Source organism: Rhipicephalus sanguineus, chromosome 3, assembly GCF_013339695.2.
Source record: "Rhipicephalus sanguineus isolate Rsan-2018 chromosome 3, BIME_Rsan_1.4, whole genome shotgun sequence".
Taxonomy (NCBI): domain Eukaryota; kingdom Metazoa; phylum Arthropoda; class Arachnida; order Ixodida; family Ixodidae; genus Rhipicephalus; species Rhipicephalus sanguineus.
Window position 1 is genome coordinate 82,187,007 of NC_051178.1, and position 27,737 is coordinate 82,214,743.

General features: G+C 43.6%; 1 protein-coding gene across 1 annotated transcript; it reads right to left on the bottom strand.

Moving 5' to 3' along the window:
• On the bottom strand, positions 1–27,737 carry LOC119385618 (diuretic hormone receptor). Its single transcript, XM_037653027.2, has 12 exons — positions 27,472–27,737; positions 20,269–20,400; positions 19,298–19,389; positions 16,375–16,460; positions 15,535–15,655; positions 14,122–14,272; positions 13,499–13,586; positions 9,353–9,419; positions 4,716–4,801; positions 2,996–3,128; positions 992–1,033; positions 1–315 (listed from the first exon to the last, which is right to left on the bottom strand). The coding sequence occupies exons 1-12, from the start codon at positions 27,692–27,694 to the stop codon at positions 1–3; spliced, it is 1,536 nt and encodes a 511-aa protein (XP_037508955.2). The 5' UTR covers positions 27,695–27,737.

Here is a 27,737-nt window from a genome sequence, read left to right on the forward strand (position 1 = left end):
CTACACGACATCGTCCTTTGCGGTTGGCCCGAAGGCACCATTACTGAAACGGTGCGCGGGACCCAGGTAACCGGCGTGAGGCGCGACCGTGGACGTTGTCGAGGCGAAGCTGATGCAGCTCGATCGGGGCGCCCGTCCCTTGTACAGCCTCGCCGTGTCCCCATGCACCGGCGTTACAACTCCGACACTGGACACCGCGCAAGATGACGGCCGACGGCAACCAACGCGGTAGTTGAGGCCCTGTCGCTTCTGCTCGGCGCACAGGGCGCGAGACGTCCTCCAACGCTGGAAGTGATGTCGGATGGTGCTGCGTACCTACAGAGAAGAGGCGCAGCACCGTTGTGGCGTGTTTGGCCTGGTAGGGTATGCAAGAAACCTTTAGAACAGGTTTCTTCATCATATGAGACCCGTCGTCATCGCTTGGCGGCTAAGTTGCGGCACAGATAAGCTCGTGTTTTCATTACCAGCCGTGGAGACCAGTGTAATGACTTACAATTTTATTGAGAGTACTATCTCAGGTAGGATTCTTCCAACTTTCGTTTCAAAAATAGTTGAAATTATGACCATTTTGGGGTTAACAGAATAGAGGTATAACCTTATTAAAACGTCCATAAGGTCCCTAAATGAAAGACAGTGAGGTTATAAAATTTTCGCATCATCTTTCATGCCTCGAAGAAGAAGCTACAATCAATTAGTGGCTGTAGAGTAACGCTACAATCTTCGGAAATGAATCATCCTTACTCACTCTCGTGGAAGCGCGCTGTGACGTTGTTGTCGCAGTGTAAATGTTCTTTGAAGATTACTTCTAGGTTATACCGGAGAGGATGCCTACCTTAGCCCTCTCATAATTAGTTTTTTTCGCAATCACTTTACGAGAGAATACCGGTAGCGAGAGGCTGACTCTTTCACTGCATAAATAGCTCAATTGGCAAGCGCTTCATTTTTGCTTATTCAGAATTATTGACGAAAGTAAAGTTGGTTTATTACTTACCTCGCCATTGAAAAAGCAATAAAGAACTGCCACAGTGAAGCCCTGCAAAATGATAAGAGAGAGAAAACTCCGTGAAGTCAAAGTAGCACCAATCATGTTTAAAAAGGAATTTTTTTTTGCGTGAAAACAGATATTTGGCTCCTTTAGTTATATCAATTCTGGTGGGAAATATGTTCACTTCCAGTTATTACGACATCACGTGTGAACAAGTGTTGAAGATTGGTCGAGTCGGTTTGTCGTACTTGAAGTGGTACAGCGCATCACGGGAAAAGAAGAAATGATCGAGCCGACCAGACGAAAGAACAGAGCGCTCTCTCCTTTCGTCTGGCCGGCTCGATCGTTTCTTCGTTTCCCGTGATGCTCTGTACCATATCAAGTATAACGTGTCACTTCTAAATTATCAGGGTATGACTTAGCAGAACTAAATAGGAAGTAGCATTAGACACATTACCTCTGACGAACAAGCAAAAATTAGGCATTTTTGAGAACGGATGTTTCTTTACACGTACCTGCCTTTTCATTAGTGGTCGAAGTTCCATGCATGCGTTTTACAGCGCAAAGCTGGTGCCCTCAAAAGTCAGTGTTTTCAATGGAGTACACAGCTGAGAGAGTGATTAGTTACTAAAGGGCCCGCGCCTCCTTTTGCAAGTACACCCTTCTAATTATATTGGGAGCAGTGCAGCTGAAGCAGAATTTAGGAGCCGGTCGTCTCCGACGCACGGTGGACACATCGATAAGATTGCTGCGCGAGCGAGACCTGGCGCCTGGCGTCAATGGCTAGTCAAGCAGAAAGGAAACTCCAAGCGAGGGAGCATGACTAGGCGCCGCTGGAGAGGAGTGGGGGGGGGGGGGGGCTCCGTCGCGCGAGCAGCAACTGCAAATTTCGCTCATAAAGGCGCGGTCGCGAGCGCTGGCGCGCGCACTATCTCGACAGACATGACGAGGCGGCTCGTAAATTTGCTGTGCTCTCAACATTTACTTCGCGTTTAGAGGACTGACAGCACGAAAACAGCTTCGGTCACTGGAGCGACCGTATTCTCTTAAACCAGCGTTTGGTCGAGTTACACAAGATAGGATTGTATACAATTCACTGCTCGTTCCTATGGCGGGAAAGGCCGGAGACGACCGCGTTCTCTCTCCAACTGAGGGCCTTTGGCCGCATTATCCGCTTTTGCACGGTCCTGCTTTCCGTTGCCTTCACTCGGGTTGCTGCTGTCGACGCCTCTACACTTGTTTCTCTGGCCTGAGCGTTCTGCGCCGTCACATGATGTCGATTTTAAAAGGGTATCAACTTGAGTTTGTTGGCATGGCTTCATCATAGGAAACAGCGCGGGCACATGGGACTAGAAACGCAGGGAGGACTTTGCGCTGATCTAGCGCAAGGTCCTGTGTGTCCAGCGCAATGTCCTGTCTGTCATTCTAGTCCCGCGTGCCCCCGCTGTTTCCTATGATGAAGCCATGCGAACAAGCCCAAACTGATACCCTTTTAGAGTACATTACTTCTACTTCGAACTCTGTTCCATCCTGTGTCCTCACAGCAGAAAGTCCTGTCTGTCTTTCTAGTCCCATGTGCCCGCGCTGTTTCCTATGAGGATCTCCGGTTTGCCGCAGCGCTTTACGTCATGCTGCAGCAGCGCCGCCAGCCTTCGCCGAGGCAAACGCTGCTGCCACACACTCTCACCTTCAGCCGACCTCAGCACTCAGACGCAAGAGCCACCGTCACACTCATTCCCTTTCAGCGCTACCGTGCTCCATTCGGTTCGCCGATGCGGACGCGAGATGTCCAGAGTACCCCATTGGGAACACATTGCAGTGATAGCTAAGCGAGAGACGTAATAGCTCGGGAAAAGATTACACCGACAAATCGACAAAACCTACAAAAAAATGGTGTTTTTATGTAACACGATCACTATGATACTATGACAGGAGCGTTGCCGTAACCATTTCCTTAAGCGGACATTAGCGATGAGTAGGACAGTACCGATAAGTACGAGTAATGCTTACCTGAGTTGAGAGCAGTGTGATCTGCAGATAAGTGAAGACAATCTTGGCAGTCTTGTGAGACGGTGTCCAAATCACTAAGAGATATGTGACTCCAAGTAGCGGAGTCAAGACTAGCAGAGCTTTCGCTGCCTTTCTGTAAGTGATATTAGGAAGTCATTACGTAATGAACACATGCCTACAAAAAAATCTGTAGTCATTTCCCAGCAGCACGAACGTTTTTAAATATGGCGACACGTAAGAAACGTTTTGGGGATAATTCCCGTCTGCGAGTGGCCTGCCTTGAATGCTGGTTACGCTAAGCTTTATATTCTTTGATGTTCGAGAGAGGGAGATGCTTTAACGAAACGCCGGAGATATTAGCCTTGCTATTCGCCTCAAATTCTACTCCACATGCTGGTTGAACATGGTGATTTATAGACATGTAACAGCACATACAGCCACAGTCATACGCACTTAGATTACGCTATGTACAAAATGTCGTTAAGACTGGTATCGTTAAGACTCGTCAACAGCGCTTTCGTGTCGCGTAACGCACAGGTGGTGTTTCGGCATGGGCCAAGAATATGACGCAATTCTGAGATCGCGTCCCATTGAAGGTGTAATGCCGCCTTCAGCGACTCTCTCTCTGATCTTCCGTGTCTTACTGGTATCCTATGCACTTTCTTAAGGCACAAGCACGTGCAGGCTCTACATAAGCATTTTAAAAGAAAACACGTGGTTATTATGCGGTACATATTCTTTTGTGCATATCTTTGCTCGAACCTACACACTTTTTACTGGAGTCTCTTTCGGTCGACACGTTTATATGAAGCAAGAAATTCTTGTCTGGGAAGAATCAACACTTGAAGACAGGAAATCCTTTATTATTGTATGTCAAGATGCAACCGTGAGCTAAGGCATACGGTTTTCAATAAAAAAATCACACCACCTCCCGCTAAAGGGGACCATGAGGCGATGCGAAGCAGCGTTTCGGCATGTAGAGCCCGCGTTTCAGAAGGGGAGTGGAGAGGGGTAGAGGAGAGGGAAAGGGGGAGAGGGAAAGGGGGAGATGAAAATGAGAGGAGAAATGGGAAGTGGTGAGGGGGGGAGTGGAGAGGGAGAGGAGGTGTGTGGAGAGGGCTTGCGCATGCGCAGTAAGGGTGGTTACGCCGCACACCACCACTGGATTGAACTCTACTATAAGATGCTTCCCATCTAAAATCGGTGCTGACGCAAAGGAGTAAGAATAAAGGAACTCACAACAAGAGTGCCCGTATGGTCAATTTCGTTGTTTCGTTCTAATTTTTTTCTATAAGCGTTGACATTTATTTGCAGCTATAGGAACGTTATCGAACTGTAGTCGAATTAGCCTTTCCATTTTGAGGCATTGTTGACTCTTCATTGCATGAAAGTCACATGGCATTTTGATGTGCTCTAGGACTAGTTCATGCACATCCTGTAAAATTTAGGTTGATTATTACGCCATAAATATGTGCTGCGCGTCTTAAAACAAACAGGAAGCTTCCCTCGTCACAAACAGTAGGAAAAGTATTTGCTGCAAAGGTAATTAGTGCATACGACGCAGTACACAGATAATGCACACAGCTAACTTCATTTCTCCATATGCCATCGCTATTCGTTGTTAATGCGCAAACGGTAGCAGGTTGCTTAGATACAGAAGTGTAATACGTATAAAATTAGTTTGCTATGATGACAGCAAACGAACGCCGAGTTCTGTTACCTGTATTGTTGCGTTTCAACTGTCGTTGTGGCTCGTAGCTTCGTAATTAGCACCCACATTATTTCTCCCATAAAGAACATGTTCACCTGGAAACACAAAATCAAAATGTATATAATTCATGCCTAGCCGCAAAAGAAACACTTACGCAAAAGAAACAATTCCGAGTTTCCAGAGCTATGATTATCAGCACTAATGAGCGTTCGCGAATCATAACCACATTCCCGATGAGAACAGCCGTATACGAATCACTTCGTGTGACCGTTGAATGTTGTGCTATAATATCCAGGGGCATTAAAAACCGTTGTCACTTATAGAGCTCAGAGAATGCTTTCGTGTAAATAACGATTGATATTAGCAAAGTGAGGTATTGGGCTAGTTGGTGTTGCTTGATTAAATTACTGCGCTACAGTTACTGGGAGAAAAGAAGTTACGGAGGACACGCGTTACAAAGTGGACACGACAAGCGCAAGCTATCAACTGAATTTATTCAAAAAAGCATGATGGAAAGATGACTCTAGGAAAGGTTATGAACAGTTCACGTTGGGGGAGGGGACGGCAACTCGCGGAACTGTCTTCTGATGCTACACGTAGGTTGATTGATGAATATGGGGATGACTCATGCATTTCTTTCCCGAGTCGGCTGGCTTAATTGCTACATGTTGCTTCAGATGAATTCGATTTCTGTGGGGGTTAGGAGAATAGAGCTTGAACTGACGCATGCGCTTTGCTGGTTCGATATGCGGAAGACTTCCCATATATCGCCTGTGGCTTTATTCTCTGACTTTGCCAAAAAAGACGTTTTGTCGAACATGGGCTACGCCCACACTCCCTGCAGTCCGTGGAAAGGTTGCCTGAAATTGCCGTTTGCTGGCATGCATAGCGATGCTCTTTCAGCCGTTCGTTGAGGCATCTTACCGATTGCCCCACATAAGCCTTGCCACATGTTAGTGGGATGGTGTATATAGCGCGTATTTCACATTCAACATATTTATTCGCATGACGTGTTTGGCATTCTTCTTTCTTCGCATCCTGGTCGCTTACTTTTTGCACATTCCTTTCAACTTGACTCGAGCTGAGAATACAACATCCAGCTCATGCCTCACTCCTATCTTTATGGGTTGTTTTGTGAACGTTTGGGATACTTTATCGGATGGTACGAATTATGGGACGATTTATGAGATGCTTTGTGAACGTATGGGACCACTACCGGCTTTTTGTTACGCTTCGTGGGTTCTATACTTTTCCTTCGTTTCATCTCTTTCAGCATATTTTCTCTAACTGATACCAGCACGCTGTCTGGGTAGCCGCTTTCTTGTAGGCGCTGTATCCGCACGTTAAAGCTTTCGTTGCATCTGTGTGCACAAGGCCTTCTGGTCACTTGTGTCATGCATGCCTTAGCGACAGCCCTCTTCACTAGTTTTGTGTGCGGAGACTCAAAGCTAAATATGCCCTTTTTCCCTCTCGGTCGGTACATGTAGCACATGTGGCTCCTTTCTTGTTTTATGTGAGGTCTAAGTATTGCAGAGCGTTTGCGGTGGGGACTTCGTGGGCGGATTGCAAACACTCGTACGCTTCCTCAAATATCTTGACTATATTGTTTCCACGCTTGATTCTGTCTTGTGACTAGACCAAGCAAACGAGGTAGTCGTCGACGTATCTGAAGCACTTCACCACGTTGGTCCCTTGAAACGGCTTGTGAAGTGTCCTGTCTCCTACCGTGAAGATGTCTGAGAGTGTGGGGGCAAAGCATGATCCGATGCATATACCATCGACTTCCTTGTATACCTTGCTATTGTATTCTATGTGCAAGGAGCCTGGGTACATTTCAACAAGTTTCATGAAGCTCGCTATGCTTATCCCCCATTGGTTTTGAAATCTCACGCTTACAAACTCACCCCTAGAATCTTCGACTGCTCTGAGAGCCACCTATTGTGGGATGGTATAGTACAAATCCTTCACGTCTATCGAAAACGTTGAGGAAGACGAGGTTGTTTCGAGGAATTCAACAACACTGTCCGAGTTCCTAGTGAGTAAAGGGTCGTCGACGACACGGGTTTTCAGGTAGTCCTGTAAGACGTGTAGCACGTATAGCATAAGAAGACTGTTCCGCAAGATTGGCGTCCCTTCCCCCACCGTAAATTGTTCATTCCCTTTCGTAGAGTTCTCTTTACGCTCATGTTTTTTTTTCAATAAATTCAGTTGATAGTTTGCGCTTGTTGTGTCCACTTCGTGACGCGTGTGCTCCCTAACTTCTTTTGTCCCAGTAACTATAGCGCAGTATTTTAATGAAGATTGATATTATAAGAAGCTATTTCAAAAACCGAAATATCCATTGCGTATGTACACCTTTGTATATTTTTCATAATGTCGCCCGTGTGTTGACCTGGACATGGTGGCGCCCAATATAGGCAAGAAGTAACCAATTTCCAACATGGCCCGCAAGTGCAAAAAACCCACTAATGATCGAGTGCCATCTGCTACGCTGCTTACTGCAGGAATCATGCGCATCATCAGTTTCCTGTGTGCGATCATGTGTTCAGAAAGTCGGTGTGACGCTGGTCGTATTATCGCTGATCTCGTTGCTCCTCGCTGATATTAAAAACTGCTGCATCCTAGGATCAACGCTTGCGCAATATTATTAGAGAATTTCGAAGGTGTACAAGCCTTGCACACCTTCATATAGAAGCAAAAAATTGGGTTTCTAATTGAAAGACATTGATATTTTCAAAAGTTATATTCACGATCGCTAATCGCATTGATTATTCGGTTAATGAGTAACCGTAAACTCTTGCTTTTTACGATTTATAGTTTGCGAAAGCTCCAGCTTCCGCGTTAATTTTTACTGAAAACAAACGCAGTACAGATGCCCTCAATCTCAGTCACTAATGGAACATGAAATAGATAGCTATAGCTCCCGCAGAAAAATATAAGGTTAAATAGCCGACGAACCGGGGTTACTCGCTTAATATGTGAATTTACTGGATGACCGATGTACATCAAACTTTGCACTCTCTCTTAGAACCTTCCTTATTAACCGCATTTAGGTATCTGCAGATATTTTGTATGTGTACAAAGTATTGTACAAATGTATTGTATTGCAATATAAATTTAAATTTCATATTTCTGTACTTGGCTGTTTTTTTTTCCTTGTAAAACAACGAAAATTCTTATAAGAGAGTAAGCAAGAGCCGGAGACACAGAGATAACGCGGAGATTATTATTCAGTCAGTCGATCATGATAAGATATAACTGAGCCGGCAAGACGAAAATTTCGCTTACGCAAGATTGTTTCCTCATGATAGCCATCTGCGTGGCTGTGATATGATCACATCCACAAATTCTAGTTGTGTAAGAGTACTATTGTAAACAACCCCGCTGGAGGCTTAACAAATATTTAAGTACTGGTATGCTTAAGCGAATGCACTTTCGCAACCATGAGATTTAATTCAGCTTTATATAATACGTTCTAGTTGGAGACTATTGATTGTGCAAAATGAGAAGCTGCTCAGACTTCAACATTTGCCGCAAGAAAAATACTGGCCGAGCAAGTGTAGGATGGCTACGATATTCAAGGCACATACAGGAACGCATTCGCCGATCCGGTTGCCCGCTTTCAAGTAATGTTCACTACTGCATAACACATTTTCCTAGGCCATTTTTGAAGATGAAAAGCTCAGGACACAACATCGATATGAAGCAAACCGGCATTAGCAGAGTCCTAATAAAGGAAACATTTTATTATGTTTCACATAAAGTTGCAAATGGCAATGTGTCGACAACTTCAAATTAAATTTATCGGCTGCTTTGTAAAATACCATGGTTATAGCACGGATGTCTCAAATTAGATACATTTATTCACAAGATAAAAATTTAACAAATAACATATCTAATAATGACCAGACAATGTCTCTAGTTTAACCAGTATCCAATTCAAGTACCTAGCCTGTATTTTCTCAAAAGCCAGCTTCAAGATGAATACTGGAACCTTACAACCAGGCTTCCCCTCTTTCACTGAACCTTGAGAGGAACAGGCTCTCACAGCCAAGAAAAAGTGCTCTAGGATGCTTAAGGCAGTGCGGCCTAATAAACATTTTAATCAATCACAAGCAGCCGGATGCACTCGGCTTGATAGATTTTATTTATTTATTTATTTATTTATTTATTTATTTATTTATTTATTTATTTATTTATTTATTTATTTATTCATTTATTTATTTACAAATACTGCATGCCGTATTTGGTCCCAAACGGTGATGGGTGTACCCTAGAAATTAAACAAGATGGGCAAGAAATGGTTGAAGAATTGAAGAATGCCCATCTGCAATCTAGAATTACGGAAGAGCAGCGCTAGAAGAATACAGGAATAAATGTGATTTGAACCCAAAATCAACCCGAAAGTAAAACAGTGCACCAACATAAAAACAAAATATTTGTTTATGCGATATTTTGATGAGAACGGATCACGGTTCGGGACCGTTTGCCCTATTTTATATTTACGACTGAAGAAATTGACGTACGAGTGCACACGTCCTAACTGTTCACCAAAATGCCAGAATGTTTACAGATATATAGCACAAAAAGACGAGGACGGCGTCAGAAATACGCGCCGTAATCTCATGTACGCTATCACGACTTACCAAAAGAACGATGGCTACAGGACAGATAAAGACGCAATCGTAAATGTCTTTCAGCTGCCACACGCACCTGCGAAAAGAACAATTGCGAAGTGGTGGTTGTAACAAAAGAGGCTCGACGACGGCAAAACCGTAAGCAACACAGAAAATAGAGGAAAAAGGGGCGATCATTTTTTGTAAACATAATGCCGTGGTCGCATTTCTCTTTACAATACGAGATAAAACTAAACTAGAGTCATTTTGTCAGGACTTTCAAAAAAGCTAAACGCCCTGTAAGGTTTATTACCTGCATTCTGCGTCCGATAACAAGCCTTAAAGTGGGGTATTAGAGGACTCTGCAAAAGCAAGGAGATTTTTCTTTTCTAAAAGCTAAACAATCTCGCTGTGTCTCAAGCACAAATGCCGTTTTGAAATGAGCACCGAGTTCGTGTAGCAAGAGAACGTTATTGTTGTGAAGCAGGAAACAAGAGATCTGCACTCGACGTCTTTGAAAAGCCGTTTAAAGGACAGCGCAAAATAAAGACGTCGCAAGCTCGCTTATCGAACTGAAGCAATGCGGGTCTTGTTTTAATTGGTATTGTTCTGTGTAATAATTCTTTCTTTCGACAAATAACTGATATAATAGGCTTTCGGGGTTGCTCAATCGGTGGCTGGGTACACATTTCTGGCTTCTTTTTATTATATAGAAATATTTGCCCCTTCTTGTAACGCTACGCAGAAACCAGAAAAAAACTGCCATGGTCTTGAAAAGATAAGGTCACCTCGGAGAAGTCACGTTCTTGGTAGAGACCTTTGCTTCACAGGCCCTTTCCGTTAAAAAAAAACAAAAGAAAGAAAACTGCGGAGGTCCATTGAATGCTTTAAAGACGCATAAAAGACTTATCGACTTCAAGAACGTCAATATCACTTGCCTTATTGTGTAACGTCACATTTTGTTCTTAGAGCTTCCATGCGTCATCAAGATCTTGCATAGAAGAGATGCCTGTCCAGGATGATTTATACAGCGTTCGAAATAAAATTTTCAATGATGCTTTAAAACTCGCTATGAGATCTGCAGAAATGTGACTTTCAGGAACGCTTGCTCCTTGGAAAATTCTCGGACAAGTTTTCTTGTCAATGGAGGAAACGCTTCCAGGGCGCAGATTCAACCCATGTACAGTCGCGAGAGAGAAAGATTAGCACGAGTGTTGGAGGCATTAGGCGCATTGTTCCCAGTATGACAAGAAGACAGCAGCAGGCGCGATGTACAGTACCGTTCACTGTTAAAGGGAACACTCGAAAGAACAACTTTCATGTTGTTGGCCCCCTAACGGCTAGTTCATGAGAAAAGATTGTTCGTGCATGTTAATAGTCTCTCATAAGGGTTCAGAACTGTCAAGCACCAGTAGTGTTATGCACATCTAAGTCACAATGCTGTTGCAGCGAAGCGAATTCTGCACACACCCGGAACGCAAGTGTTCCCTTTAACAGTCGACCCTTCTGTACATACCTGTTAAAGCGGGAGTGGCCGACAAAACCTAGCCTATTATAAAGCCCAATTTTCTAACATTATTTGCGATCTTGTTGCTCCGGTCATGGGTCACTCGTGCTAAACTTTTTCCCGCTGCGACTGTACTTCTGCAAGAAGGTAGTGCGGTTTGGCGCACGCATCGTACGGCTTTGGAAAGGATGGCTCCGCGAGATAAGCGCTGCGTAAAATTCGATTCGTCTGCTTAGGCTGCCATTTGTGAGTGACGTTCGTCGCAAATCTGTGAGCCGAGTTCTCACAGGAGTCAGAAGGGGGCGGACGCTAATCTGAAGACATTTACCCTTTGAAGCATACATAAAAGGTGTGACATCTTTACACGAGCGAAAACGCGAAATGACCAACTGGTGTTTACTGCGCCCTCTTTCAAATAGCTGACTCGCCACGGTGTTCTAGTGATTATGGTGCTGGACTGCTGACCCGAAGGTTGCGGGACTGAATCCCGGCCGCGGCGGCCGCTCTTCCAATGGAGGCGAAAGTGCTAGAGGCCCGTGTGCATAGGTCTTGGAACCACAAGTTGTCGAAATTTCCGGAGCCCTCTACTACGGCGTCTCCCATAATCATATCGTGGTTTAGGGACGTTAAACCCAACAATTATTATTATTTTAAATAGCTGCCCGTAAAAAATCATGTAGTGTTTTTTATCTTCATTCGCGCAGGAAGGGCGTGCGCAATTGTCGGACTACAATTGTTAGCGGCACCACTCGCGTAATTTGACAATGTAGTGTTCATTTCACTGCTAAGAAAAGTTGCCCGCGAGCATACACACAATTCATAGAAACTTAAAACTGAGAAACATGGATGTAACTAGGAGAAAGCAGGGTTAAATCCCTTCAAACCGTCAGTTAGGGTTTCTATCTATCGTACGTGCACACACATGCCAACAAACACGCACGTACAATTGAGGGAGGGGTCGCACGTCGCGCCCTCTTGTTGTAAAATCCGCGATGCGCCCAAGCTAACTGTAGATAAAGGAACGTTTAAAAACCGATATTTTTGGGTTTCATGTCTCTTTTGATACTCGCATATAAAAAAATTAGCGCAGCTTGCACTCATTCGCGCAAGGCTGGGTCACAGCAGACCTAGTGGCCATCTAGCTGGTTCCGGCTTGGCTGGGCTTTTACTCTCCCACATCTGTCTTTCCCACCCCTTGTTATACTGATACCCTGCATGGCTATGTTTGCTCTCGCCAAGGCATTATTTTCGCCAAGAATTTCTCTTTCCCCATCTGTATTCCTTTTTCTTTCTTTCTTTCTTTCTTTCTTTCTTTCTTTCTTTCTTTCTTTCTTTCTTTCTTTCTTTCTTTCTTTCTTTCTTTCTTTCTTTCTTTCTTTCTTTCTTCTTTCTTTCTTTCTTTCTTTCTTTCTTTCCTTCTCTCTTTCTTTCTTTCTTTCTTTCTCTGTACTCGTTCTCTCACCCATCCGAGTTATCGCATCCCACGCCGGAGAAATGGGCGCTAGTGTTCTGGGAGCGAAGTGGAAGACTACAATGAAGAGAGAGCGTGCTGGTTCATGGTGATGATAATTTCAAATCGACGACAAACGGCCAACCTCGAGCATAACAGCTGTGGTTTAAAATATTTGAGGAATCATTGAGAACCTTAGCCAAACACACACTGCGCAACAAAATCCGAAATTGCTGCGCAGAAAGTTGCTTTTGACTTTAGTGAATGTATCTGAAAGTTTGTGATTTTAAGAGCTTGCATTTTTTTTTGCAGTCACACATCGTTTGTCTGGCTTGCCGCATGCGCTTGTCGTTTCGTGCTTCATTGGCGTTTCTTCATTCAATCTTCATTGGCGTTTGCCACCCGTGTTTTTTTCTTTTCATCTTAATGCACCAGTAGTTAGTAGTAGGGCTTGTCCAACTTGTGTGGCACATGTGCATGCTAGGAATTTTCGCACACACACAGAAGGAATGTCCTAGCTATATACAGTTTACTGTAAAGCAGAGTCATTTCTTGAGGCCTATTAAATGTATTTATTTTTCCTCGAGGCTTGTGTACGGTGGTATTAGATTTATTTTTTTATTGAATAATTTACTATTCCGAGCACTTCTCCGGATCTTTAAATAAAGTTCTTCGTACCGTACCGTACCGAGCAGAGAACCTCGATACGAAATGCGCACACGAGGGTGATACACGACGTATGCGCATAAAGGCAAATTTCATGCCGCTCGTACACATGCCTTTCTTGTGTTCTTTCATATGTTTATGGCTCCAAGTGCAACTCGGGAAAAAAGCAGATGGAGAATAAACGCTGACAAAAGCTTTAATGAATACCACGTATCGTAGCCACATCAACTATTGCTTTTCAATAACAATAAAACATTGCCTTTGAATATTGACTTTATAGCACTTTACAGTTCGATAAATATTGTTCTACGTGTGAGATGAGGACAGTGCCAATGCGACAGCTCTGACACGTAGCTGACGATACTGCTATTTTTATTGCCACATGCATAACGCCTATATTAAATAAATATTTTCATAGTCTCAACAATTTAGTTTGCTCACGACTTATCTGTATGTATTCTGCGAGCATTTTGCCCTACTATTAAAAAATTGAGCATATTTTCTATCCTACTGTCAGAATTGGGATTTTTACCTGAAAATAAAATACACTTACAAGCCATCGAAGAGGACAGGATCACTGCGGTTTGCACTGAAGTAAGCCTTCGTGATGGCCCACACTGTCACCACTATAGCTGGTAGCCCTGTACGGAAAGAAAGCCACGAAAAAGAACCGCTTTCTTTAAAGCGATGTACCTCACTTTTCCCAGCAGCCGTCACAAATTAAATATAAAAACGTGTCACTGTCATTTTTATTTACATCAACAGCGTGCATGCTCAAGTAAGTAATGATGTGGTGTCGCCGATAAAAGTAAAATAAAAAATTGCAATACAGGTATTTTCACTACGGGCGGCCAACGACGCACGTTTAACACAAATATACACAACATATATTATGCCTTAAGGGCAAGTCTATGTCGCAAAAAAAAAAAAGCTGCTTTCGACGACTATCACCACTGAAAACACGTAACGTCGATTCCCACAATGCGCGGGATTTGCCAGAACTGTTCTTTCAGGAAAAGTAATTCGTAAGTAGTTCTCCCGGATATTGCCATATTCGTTTAAAATCATTATTCTAGTTCCCGGGGTATGTATATGTATCAATTTTATTCATATAATAAAGCGCGCTTTGAAATTTGTTACATGTGGTGATTCAGCAACTTCAATGGCAGCTCTCACCCCATCCGATGAAGGCGTAAACGTGAATCCTCACTAGTTCAACTGAGAATGTCTTCACGACGAGTATGTATAGGTAGAGGCCTTCGACGAACATCCAGAAGAAATTTGTGCCCATGAGGTATGTGAGCACAATGTAGAGGAAGCACGCACCCTGCAGCGACGCCAGGAAGACGAAGCATCAAAAACAATAATACAGATGTGTAGAGTAGCACATAGTATATACGCGAATGACACATGACTATGGTGGGGCGTACACAAATAAAACCAGATGAAAGTAACGGCTTGGAGATTACTCGTATTCTGTTTAAAACTCATGGCACATACGGAAACATTTGGGACAAAAAGAAAATGTAAAGGAGTTTACTATAAAATACGGGTGCTTTTCTGTCATGAAGTTGCCGCACCTAAGGTGAGTGTGTCACGCAAAGGTGCATAATGCTAAAAAAATAAGCAAACATGGTCGTATCCAAGTTTGAAGGCGTAAATAGAAAAAAAAGCTAGAGGTGCGGTCCTGCTATTGAAAACTGGTTTCCTTGTTTTTCGATAGTTTATGTAACGTGCTTGAATAGCGATAGCGGCACTGCCAAATTTTATTTTCCTAATTTCCTATACTTTTGTTACCTGAAAAAAAAATCGCAGCGTATTTCCTGGCCTGGGAGACAGCCTGAATCTGAATTTCTCACACTGTGCCGCCGGTGCTGTGCGTAGAGCTAAAATTATCATTGTAAGATCAAAGCTGGCGCATTATTACCGGGGTGTAAATGTAGATTAGAAAAATTCGTACACGATCTAGTAATAGCCTCTCGAAACGGTTTGACATGAATTACGATTTACACAGGCAAACTTGTACCTGGCCCGCTGTGTTAGCTCAGTAGATAAAAGCGTCACGCTATAAGCTCGAGTAAGCGGGCTCGATTTCAGGCCACGTCGGTGGCACTGAGTCGATTGCCTGTTGAAGAACATGAGGTGGTCAAAATTAATTCAGAATTGCTGACTGGTCAATGCCTCTCAATCATACCGTCGGTTTGGCCTGTGAAATACCTGAAATTATTATTATTAGGCTTCGAACATGCCGCGTCGGTTGTCATTGAAATAGCGAACCAACAAAAGTCAATTGAGAAGCGGCTAAGGCGCCAGCACTATCGACCGCAGAATATCTGCAGAAAATAGCAGTCACCGATTAGCTTGTTCGCTTCGAAGGCGCCTTTGGTCAGGCTGTGGAGAGCGCCTCACGTCTACTTAACCGATTCTGATGACGTCTGCGATCTAGTGCGGCTGCGAAGCCCTTAATAAAGATGTCCTGGCTAACAACGATTCAGCAAGGAGCTCTCCTTGCTGCCTAAGCGCTCCCAGTCCTTCGCTTCTTTTATAGCTTGCAGTTTGTTACGGCTGGTTAGTTCTCTGGCAATTTACCGTTCTGTAGACAGGAGATGGTATGGACTGTAGCGTCGCCGTCGTCATCCACACAATGGAGACGAGAAAGTAGGTCACCATGAGGTTGACGTGAATGGTATTTCTTAAGCACCGAAGATCTCTGAAAAAAAGTACAAGATCACTGTCGTCTATCTACAAGTTCTTTTCAAGGAACTTTCACAGAAGGATAATTTTGTACGCATTGCACCTGGTATAAAAATTCAACTTTACATCTCTAAGAATCGAAATTGTACAACTCTTCTAAAAGCAAGACGATCTCCTATATCTTGAGTACATGGTGTCGGGCTCCTGATAATTTGATTACGGTTGTAACTGCCAAAACAAATCATAAAGTACTGGTGTTACTCTTACACTCGTAAGGCACAACCTCATGAAACGAACAGGCAATGAAGAGAAGGAAGGTATAGGGACATTAACTTTAGTCTTTAACCGTAGTATAGTGTTTATGTTATAAATGTAATGAAATTCAAGTCTACGAAAAAGCAACGTGCCACCGGCAGGGACAGAACCTACAACCTTCGGGTAACGCGCCCGATTCCTACCAATTAACAACGGCGTCAAGTTGTTTTTTCGTCCACTTCAATTTCTTTATATTTATATCATAATAACTACACTACAGTTAAAAACTACAAGTGATGTCCTTTATGCCTTCCCTGTCTGTCCGTTTCATTAGGCCGTGTCTAACAATGACAACGAGCTTTGATCAATTCCCATTCTTTCGTTGTTTTAATGGTAATGTCACTCAGCATAATAATTTGTTTAAGCCGAGTCATCTATACAAGCATTTTATCGCATTTTAGTTTTGGGAAGGTCACTTACTTGTAATGCAGGAATATCCAGAGAGCAATAGTTAATGCGATGAGTGACACCCCGTAACCAATATAGTATAACGTTGTTTCGTCCACCTATGAAAGGACAAGACAAGTTATTTTTTAAAAAGGTTACTGATGATTACGATACTATCTAAGGCAAAATGTGAGCGCAGCTGCGCGCTTGTTTTACAGCGAAAGTTGTTGAGATTACAACAGCAGATTTTAGTGGCTTAGTTGTCCGCCGCCGCCGCCGCAGGCGTCTGTAATCGCTATTGCGCACGATGAAAAAAAAATCTAGATCGAGCGAGATTTGAACAGGGCCCTCTGAGTGGCATTCGAGCAGTCTACCACAGTAGCACGACTGTGCTTGAAACTACTTCGCAAATACACCCTATAGGTTCTTCATGTCGAGCAGGAAATCACGTTAACAGATGCAATATTGCGCGATGGAAGTGTAAAATAACACCAGGCGTCACACAATATGAACTGCGTAATGAGTGGGTGGTTTAAGGCTTTACCCCCATTACAAAGGGCTCAGCCATAATTATTCATCGTCATCAGCCATAGCATCAACAAACTGCACATAATTCTTTGGAGACGCGTGGTCGGTACCTGGCTTCTGCGCAGAATTGCGAATAATGGCATAGTGGGTATTTCCTTACTTCGCAAAATCATGATTTATAGTGTAGTGGGTACCTTTCAACCGTACTTGCTGTAGTAGCCCCGAGACGGTTTATAACGAGTTCCACAAAGGTCGCTCATCCAGCTTCCGCTGTGACTGTACTGCGTGTTTCGCGCAGGCCTTGCATTTTATTATTATTTTTTTTTCATTTTGCGATATACTGAGACGAAGAATTTTTGAGAGGCTAGTATGAAGGTAGACTTACAGAGTGCTGTTTATCTTTGGTTTTTGTTATATCCTAAACATTTTTGAGAAGTTTCTATATTTTTTTACTTTTATTTCTTTTAATTTTTGGTTATTAATATTTTTAATTTCGTTTTTGTTTCTGCTGCGCTAGCACGAACTGCAGTTGCATAAAGTGCCTAACTTTTTTTACTTTTTATTCCTTATTTTCTTTCTTTCTATTTTCCTTGTTTATTTCTATTTATATTTATGTTATGTTTCGAAGGCAGAAGTTCCACAGTAATCTACTCAGCCTCGGCAAAAGAAAAAGCGTCGCGTGGCACGAGGTGCGCGAGCGAAGACATCTCTCGCTCTGCTCGTTCGCCGGTTGTTTATTGTTTGTTTATTAGTATTATTTTCTGTTGCGGAGGAAGCCTGACGCAGGAAGCACAAATATAAGCATGAGGCTTGCGTCCAACTCCAAAGCTTTATCGAATAACCGGTGTTAGTATCGTAATGAGGAGCGAAGTATTATGTTTTGCAAAGCCAAGCAGGTACAGGAAATGTTGAAAATACCTCTAGTTAAAGTCGAAATATAAGCTGATCACTTACTGCAACTATGAACTTTTAGTTGCTATCAAATTAAGTTAAAACGTGAACACTCAATTTATGAATACAAAACAATGTGACAAAGCGACTTAGTACGATGTCAATCAATCAAACGACTCAACCTGATTGCAATACAGAAATAAAGTTCCTGTGATTAGATGTGGAATATTATCGGCTACGCGCATTGCGAGGTATAAATGGTACTGCCGCCTGTCCTATCGTGCAGAGCAGCGGGGTGGCTCTGCTGAAAAGCTTTGCCAACCCTGGTCAGATCGATTACGCGACTGTGAAATGGTTAGCGCATATGTTTCGGAGGGACCGCCCCGCATTGAATGATCGAAGATGTAGCAGGACGGAAGCATTTTTTATCGTACCGGAGAACGTTCTGAGAAGTGTCTTAGTTCTCGCGATATCTCGCAATATGCCACGCACACACGAGGATCAATCATTTGAATTGCGACATTTGCGTTAACTTTCCTTGCAGTGGCCGCAACTTTTCGGCATGAAGCAAACGCTGAAACAAGACTTTGTCTTGCAAAATGTTTCGAGACACGTGCTACGGCTAACTTGCCATTTAGCAATCACCTATAAAGTAAATGACGTAAAATGATTAGCGTAATGATTGATGACACTGTGGAAGCACAAGAACGCAGCTGAGTTTATGGGAAAAGACCCAGAGCTCTTCTTTCTTTCTCACTTTTCTTCGCGTGTTCCTAATGCCGTATCTGTGACTGATGATGCGATCCTGAGAACCGAAGACTTGCTGCAACTAGCAATGCCAACAGGAGGACCAAGTGAAGAATGTAGCTACACATGTTGAAAACGAAATAATCGCTATTGACCCCGTTATATCTACTGTTGTGTATTCATCATTGTTAGAAAACGTTTTAATCACAATGATTAACAAAGCATTATCAATGATATCCTTCCTGGCTAGAGGTACTGGGATCGATAACCCGGCCATCATGTTTCGATGAAGAGAAGAGGTGAAATATATATTTGCGGTACTAGATACAGCTGCATACAATATGGCGAACGCACGCACGAGCTGAGCCGTACCTTGAGTGTCTTTATTTTGTTGCGCCCTCGTGCGCGTGCTCGGCTAAGTGTCTCGTGCAAATATTCGTTGCACGTGCCAGCATCACACTGATGCTGTTGGCACGGCACTCAGTCAAAGTAAGCGTTGCAAGAGAGTGATAATCGAGCTTTTTTGGTATAGATACACGGCTTCTTGGAAGCTTAAACCAGTGCCTCCTCTGTTTAGAGCAGGCGTTGCTTATATACACGCGACATATATGACCGAGACGCAACTGCACTAAATTGCTTTGTGCTGCTCCATTTTGTCATGCGTGTTTCGTACTTCACAACAAACATCAGGATATAAGTATTGGCCGATAGATGGCACGTTGAGAAAGTGTAGACACGTTCACTCTCGATAACACCTTTACGGTAGGCACCGACGAACGCTTGTACCTACCTCTCTCTCAACATCGACGAGTGGCTTGCAGCCTGAGTAGTCCGACCTGTCTGCCCACGTTCCGTTTTCGAGGCACGTTCTCGTGGCGTTGTCTGGAGGGATGCAGACATACAATTGTTCATGTGTGGGGGAAGTTATACCAGGACGGATATTACATCGACATGACGCCTAAGTAAAGAGTATTAAATCGCGTATACTCTCGCTCTAATCAGATGAGAGTTAAGTGCTGCCCGGCATTAGAGGTTGGAAAAAATAACTACGTTATATATCACACTATTTCGACTGATATTAACAATTACGGCGATGACTTGCTCGCTCCACGTATGGATGTATAGATCTCGAAGAAGAAAGTTCGGGTATTTCGATCTCTATGGATTGCATCATATGAAGCCATCCGAACAAGAGAACAAGGCAGAGAGGTTAATCCGAACAAGAAGTCGAAGCAAGGTATAGAGCGACTAACTTAATTTTACTTTTCTGGAAAAAGAAATATTTGAATGAAAGTGACAAAAAAAAGAACACTGCTCTGAAGCTGCGTACAAATCCGCGTTTTCGCATTATGCGTGCCGCACTCTTTCCGATGACGCTAACGGGACGCTGATTTCGCACCCTCTTTCTTGAGCATTTAGGTAGCTTTGCAATAGGTGCAACACTTTGAAGACATAGCTAGTCCTGCGCTCACGATCGCGGTGGCGGACGTGGAACGCCCTCTCTAGTGCACATATCACGCAGTACGTGAGCCATTTCCCCGAAAGGGACTGGCTAAGAAACCCTTGCATGCAGAAATCATGAAGGCCTACACGAGAATATTCACCTCTATACGTTGCACAGCTCAATGTCTAACTTTGGAGTAAAGACTCGTTTATTGCGCATCTACAGGGGTACCTAATTCTGCACAAAGCAGGAGGACATGGCTTGGCATGGATACTCCTGTAGATCGCAGACGTGGGAGAGGGTCGTTGTATACTCACTCGACGTGTCGTAGAAAAGGTCGTTCAGGAATGAGAAGCAGGGCAACACAGCCACGGCGCCAGCGTTCGTTACCGGCCAGCAGGACAGGCCATCCCATGTGCGGTGACAGGAGAGCGGTCCACCATTGTCCTCTGTGCAAATGGGCATAGCATCGTATTCGTTGGGAGCAAGGAAATGCCAGCCCGAACACACATCCACGAGAGAAAAGACACGTACATACAAGCGCCGACTGACGACTCTATTTATTGGCAGAATAACGCTCCTTATAAATTCCGAAGTGAAGAATGGGAAAAAGAGAGGGACAAGATAACAAGGTTTTGTCCGCCGAGTTGGAGCGGTGTTATGGCGCTCGGATACTTAGGCGAAGGTCGCGGGTTGGATCCCTGCCGCGGCGGTCGAATTTCGATGGAGGCAAAGGCGCAATGCGACCGCCGCGGCCTGAGTACTATGCGATATCAGTGCACGTTAAAGAACAACGAATGGTCGAAATGTCCGGAGCCCTCTACTACGACGTAAAACCCCAGATGTTATTATCAGGATAACAAGGTTTAACAACGCACAGTGCCGACACCACAAGACAGCCAACCGAGGGAAGAAGCCTAACAAAACGTGACCTTTGATTTTTATTTGCGATCTCAGACCCGACAGCCGCATCCAGAAGATAAAACTCTGCCTCAGAGAGAGCAAGAGAAGGAGCGCTAACGCATTTGTTATCAAATTTCTCAATATGATAGGTTGCTAATGGGATGCGCGCAGTCTTGTCTTCACTCCTACCTAGAATCGTGGTCTCTTCAAACTAGGCCACACACCCTGTGCACTTACTGACATGCCCAACTAAATGTGCGTACTGTCATTCAGTTTTAGCAACTTTTGTGCGTGTTCCCCCAAACGGTCATTGACATAGCGCCCAGTTTCACCAACGTAGAACATCCCACATCACATGGGAATGCAATACACCACTCCATCGAAGCACTTGACCAACGGCGTTTTGTGGTTCTTCTGGCATCCACGTTTTCTGGTGTTGCAAATACGTGGGCCCAATTTTTCTAGCTTATGGGGGCAGAGAAGCAACTTGGGACCCCGTGCCTACTTGCCAACTTCATAAGGTTGTGGGAAAGCTTGCGAACGTATGGTGCAATCTCAGGCCTTAGGACCTTCTGGTGATCCTCAGCCGTTGTATATGCCGTTCCACGTTTAAATTTTTGCAGGAGGGTTCGAAAAACCGCAGTCAAGACCGAGCAGGGGAACCTTGCAGCGAAAGGGTGGCATACCTGATGCTCAAAACTAGTCATCATTTGATGCGAGCAGGATTTTCTGAGAGCAGATTCCAGGAACATCAACGCTATAGCTCTCCTAACTCTTTCGTTACCGCACCTATAGAACGTTGGTCACCAGTGACCCGAATCCGAACTTGACCTGACTCGAACGCGCCGAGCGAGAATTAAAAAGTACGGGTGCTCCTATCAACTAGTTACACCATCTAGCACATTCTGTAAGCAGTAATGTTTCCTTTCCACCGTAGTTAGTTACATATTTTCTCGAGCAGCAGCAGTTTTTAACAGCGACTCAAAGATAGCGGTTCGCTTGGTTTGTCCGCGAAAATGGCAGACGGAACGGTGGCAAGACCCTCTCGGAAATGTTGTTTTTCGGTCGGTTATGTTGGGTCTGTAAGGGATTTTTGTGCTGTTTCTAGCAGAAGTGACCCTGAGAATGATGTCAATTCACGGAAATGTACTTCGGATAATAAAAAACTGTGGAGCGAGGCCGGGTGGTAGTCAGGTACGTTAGTACGATCGGTACATTACGCTTTCTGGCATATAAATTGCTTACTCCGATTTAAATGTAGTGAGGATGTTTACTATTATATATTGTATTTGCAGTGTCTCAACAGCATACGGTAAAAACTTGGTGACAAAACCTTAAACTAGCAGAGAGTAATGTCCAGTCCGAGAAAGCTACATGGCCGTAACCTTACAGTAGTGTTCCGCAGCGAAGCGATATGTGTCACAATGAAAATCGACATTTTGGGCATCTTTTTCACAGCGTAAGCAATAAACAGGATTTGTGTTAACAAAAATGAGTGCGCGCGGTTGCAAATCCTTTAGAAGCAGTCGTACGCCGAAGATGATGGTTCTTGGGAAATGGTCACGGCCGCAGAAATAGCGAATTTAATTTGCCTGCTGATCTACATGAGCATCGTCGAGCTTCCACGAATACACCTCCCGAAAACAAGTACATTCAGAACAAGTCCTACCCATTGACGACGCGCAGAAAATGAAAAAAGGGCTAAGAGGACACGAAACTTGACGACTGAACAAACGCCATTTGTAACGCCAGTTTTGTCTAGCGGCTCACCAACCTTAGAAGAAGAATTGTTTTACATCTTAGATCTTTTATCCCTTTCAGTCACGAATTATGATGCACTGTCTGCAAATGCATCAAATTTCCATGGCATGATTTCAAGGCACCCAGTATTACATTCCAAGAAATAAAATGGAGGAATGTGTTGTTTTGTGAGAGTTACAGTAATTAATGCTAATTAGCGTGTAATTAGATATCTAATTTTTCTGCAATCAGTCAGCTTCAATCTTTGCACAAAAGGAATCATCTATTACGCCCAAAATGTCTGCACAGTTTGTTTTTTGGTTGTATGCTTTTCGAGCGAAGAAAAAAATACTCTTGACGTTAGTCCTGGAACGTCGCACGTCGAACGATCGTCGAAAATGGTAGTGTCTCTGGCAAAGTGATCATCTGCAGCAACATACAGCATAATGAGGTTAAATAAGTGCTAGTAGTCCCCTCAGGAAGCCTGTACGAATGTGCACACTAACTTTCAGGTCATTTGAAGAAACACGCAGAGCGTGATGCGACTTCGAAGTTGATGTGTACGATTGTACACACCGTGACTGAAAGGGTTATCCATGGCTCCACCTATTTGATTATGCCAGACATTTAAATCTGAAGACTTTCTTGTGGCTTACAAGTTTACAATATTTTTATTGTGTGCGGTGAAGCCATGCTTTACGATGTTTGGTGTCTTGTTCAGTTCTACCTTTTGATATCTAATTTTTTTTCTGCGCTGCTATTCAGCATAATTTGCTAAAACGCCTATGGCTCAATAGGAAACTTATTCTTCTTCTTAAATATATTTATTGTGTTGCTGTGTTTGAAAAATGTGTGGAGGGAAAAAATATAATCATGTAACCTGATGGAATAATGCAGTTTTCAATGGACAGACAAAAAAAATTGTAACTGATACACTTTTTGAGACAAATAATTCAAATTTTCCTTTAACATAGAAAACACTTGAGCAAGTGTTCTTTATGTATCAGATTTATTGTCTTTTTTTCGTGTAGGAAGCATAATATTTATAATGTTATATGCAATGTTCAATCAATCTTGTTTTCATAAATATTGTTGTTAGTTATACCTTAATAGAAATTTTGCAGCTTAATACCGTTGAAAGGTACAACCACTTATCTTTAATTTGATGTATAATATTACAATGTATCTATTACAATACTCCTAACAATGAATAATTACTAAAACACATAAAACATGGCCAATTTGCCCACGCTCTCGAAATATAAAATTGCCTTAGAATGTGCCGAATCCGAGGGCAGCGATTCCTTCTTAGCGCTTCCCCCAGCAAGCGTGGCCATCGCAGAGCATTATTTTAAGGTCTAAAAACTGGAAAACCGAACGTTCAGGGAGTTCATGCGCAAAACGCAACCCAACTCCATGTTTGCAAAAAACTAATAAAACTTCACCTACTTTAGAGGGGTAGGTGAAGGCGGTCCGCTTTTTTAAAAGCACTAAAAATTGTCCACATACCTGAAAACTCTGAAAACCGGCCCTTCAATAAAAACCTGTTCTAGAGTCTTGTCAACCTTGCACGAAACATGTCACACAAGAAAGGGGCTACGCAAGACCCTATGCATACACCATCGTGCTGGAAAAACCGCTGTTTATTAAACACAACAATAGTATAGTTCAAATAAAATTGCATTAAATAAAATAACTTATCAAGAGACAAGCCAATTGAGTGCTGGAAGGACACTTCACCGTTATCTTCTATGCATTTTTTCACAGAAACCATCAGTTAATTCTTCGAACCACAATAAAACAAATCCTGCACGTCTACTCAAAAACCAAAACCAACATCGCCATTACCCTAAAAATCATTGCAACTTCAGTAGATTCTTTTTTACAAAAATGGGTCGGTGGCCGCGAGCATCTTGGGCTTTTTTAACAAGAACTAGCTACCATTTATCTTCCACGATCCCCCTTAACTAACAATGGCCCTAAACGGAAATTTCGGTTTATGGATCTTTGCAGTAACAGACACCCCTGGGCTATTTCATCTGCTGTTAGAAATGTACCTCGCTGGTGTGCTGAGATCTACTCGCTTACAAAACTCGACCACCTTGCTTTTAACTTGTACTTCACTTTTCTTCGCGGGGACGAAATTGTTGTTTACCGCTGCCAATGTTTTTCGTCGTAAATTTCATTGGGTAAAACGGCGAGCCCGCCCTTTTTATTGGCTTGCACAAGCATCAGGCTACTGCTTTTAAAGAATGTCATAACGTCATTTAACAAACTATTACGGTGCAAGTCCAAAATTTCCGGAGCGTACTTTCGCAGGCAGTCTTTACCTTGAAGAAGGCAGCGGTCCCGATTTTCATATTTAACCTTTTCGGCCACGTTTGTGTCGACGTCAGCGCTTGTGTGTACGTGCCGTTTTTCTTGTGGGTCTGTGTTCGCGCTGGTACTTCCTTGCTCCATAATCAACCGACTTGGCCAAAAAGAGGTACTGACGTATTTGTTTACAACTGAAAACTTAAGCTTCATTTTGAGCATCACAATGAGCGTACTTGTGTCATGTGGAGGATGAAAGACTTTTCCGGAGTTACCCATTTACTCATATCATGCGCTTATTAACCCCATGTTTTGTTTATTCTTCTAATTTCATTTTATAGCATTATCAAATCTCATTCAACCTTGGTTGTGTTTTTTTGTGTAGTCAGGCGTCCTGAAATCGGTTATAAACAATACGCATTACAAAGTGCGCCAAGCGACAGTCGGTAAAGGTCAACTGAAAAGATTGCTATTCTTGTTTGCACTGTAATCCACATTGCTGCCTTCCTGTTTTCCCAGCATAACAATCACCACGATTATGATGATCCCTATAAACGCTACGTTTTAGATAGCGTGCCTATAGTAGAGTAGACCCTAGAAGCTGTGGCGCCTATCCACACTGGGGGACTGGCCAGTGCAGCTTACCCTAAGGTGTTTCTTCTTTTTCTTCTTCTTCTCTACATGACCAGTTTCATTTCCCTACGGCTAACGTCGATGGCTATTTGTTGGGCTAGCTGTTGCCTTTTTCATTTTTAATGGACCGGTGGCGAGTAGTGCGTTTACCCGTTTATAAGTGGCGCATACCCGTTTATGATGGACCGTGGCTCAATGACACACCGTGACGACATTAGACGCCGACAAGCCTAGCCCCTAAGGTTGTTCTCACCTAATAAATAAATAAATAGATTGTGTCTTTGTGGTGAATATTCAGCCTTTGGAGACACTGTGCTCCAAGCTCCAATATAAATGAGATGTTGACGAATTATGTGTGAAAACATTCGTGCAGTCAAAGCGTGTTCATTATGTCCTTATACACACAGGAGTATGTCTAAAACAAGACAAAGTAACACTTTCTCAGTTCATCTTCTCAGTGGAACCAAATCATGCCGAAGCTGCTTTGAACACTTTAACATGTACCCAAGACGCGTTATGCCTTCCGCTGTGATATAGGCGACATCGAACATTTCATCTGGCTAAGCCAGCAGTTTATACGCAAAGAGAAGCCACGGTCTGCAGCCTGCAAAAGGTTGCTACTATGCACGAGACATTTGAAAGCGTCGTTTTTCCCGGTGGTCCGGCGGCAATCAGCAGGAGAGTTCAATGACTGGTGTTTACCGCCTTTGGAGACGCGGGGCTGTTTATAACCTGATGACGCACCCCAACTATAAACCTAAGAAAGGCTGAGGCAGTACAATTGCCGGCTATATATGCCAGGTTAAGCCAAACCTCTGCACCACCACCACCACCATCGCGTCGATGGAAATGCTTCGACTCTGTTACTCCAGTGCTACATCTGGCGCTCATACGCGCAATAATGTATCGCCAGACTGTTGTGTTCCCTTGTATTCTGGATTTAGCAGGCAGCAACATCAGATACAGTTAGCGAAATGTTCTCAGCGCCTGCAGCGCTGGTCTGCAACACTAGAATCATTCGCAGAGATACTAAGAGGGGAACGTGAATCACGAAAAGAAGACAGATGGGTCAGGAGGTGTCCCAGCTCATCTCTGTGAAGGAGAATAAAAAATGTGACGACAAAGTTCCCCTCCGGTCCAACGGAACGAATTGTGGCTCCTTCCATCATCTTGTTTTATTCATGCGGCTTCTGGCACCCATTCTTACTTTCTGGATGCCTAGTCTGGTCATTTGTTCCGGTGATTCAGGCCTTACATTCTCATGCAACGGAAAATCTCACGACCTTCTCCGAGCGGGCTTTCTTTTTTGGGGGGAGCTTCTCGTCTTACTACGCGCTTTCTGGATTCACGTTGCTTCATCAGCAAGCAACTCATTTCGCCCAATGCGTGGTCGACCTCGGGCTGCTGATCTGCTTCCAGAAGCAGTTGGGAAAGGCATTCTAGTGACGTCCTGTGTTGCTGCTCAGACGGCAAAAAGGAATCACATCGACGCGTCACCCACATACGATAGAATGACCATACGCCGACGCAATGGCAGCGTCTTTCTAGTCGCAGAGTCATCAATGGGCTATATGAACGTCTATTTCGTAGCCGGAGTCGATAGTTGGCGGATAAGCTTATAAAATCCGGAGAAACCACGAGCCGCGTGGCTCTATCTCGCGTGTTGCTATCATAGAGCTGAAGCAACTTTGTTTAAAGCACATCCTAGTCAACATTTCATGACGCTTTATGAACCGTGGAAAGAAGTACGTTAAAACTGATTTGGACATAGCTGCTGAATTGATTTGATAAAATATATATACACGAACTTTACAACAGTAGTCGACATGCAGCCAAGGTGGATGGTAATCATAATTCACCTGCTTCGAAAGAATTCCCTCGCTTCGCGCTCAGTAAATATACGAAGACAAAAAGAGAAGGTGATGACCAACCTAGGAGATAGGCTTGTGACTCGTTGAGTGCAGCGATGTAGCAGCGTATCTGAGCGAGAGATAAGTTGGCCAAGTAGCTTTCGTCGAAGGGCGCATCTGGTTGTTCAGCACCGTGATGCTCAATCGTGAAATTCTCGATGGCGGCAACCAGGGAGTCCAGAGCCGCGCTGTGTTCGCTATCACTCCACGAAGCGCCACCAGCGTGTCCGCTTCCGCCTTCCATTTTCCACTCGCAAAATCTGCCACCGGTTGCTACTGGTACCAAA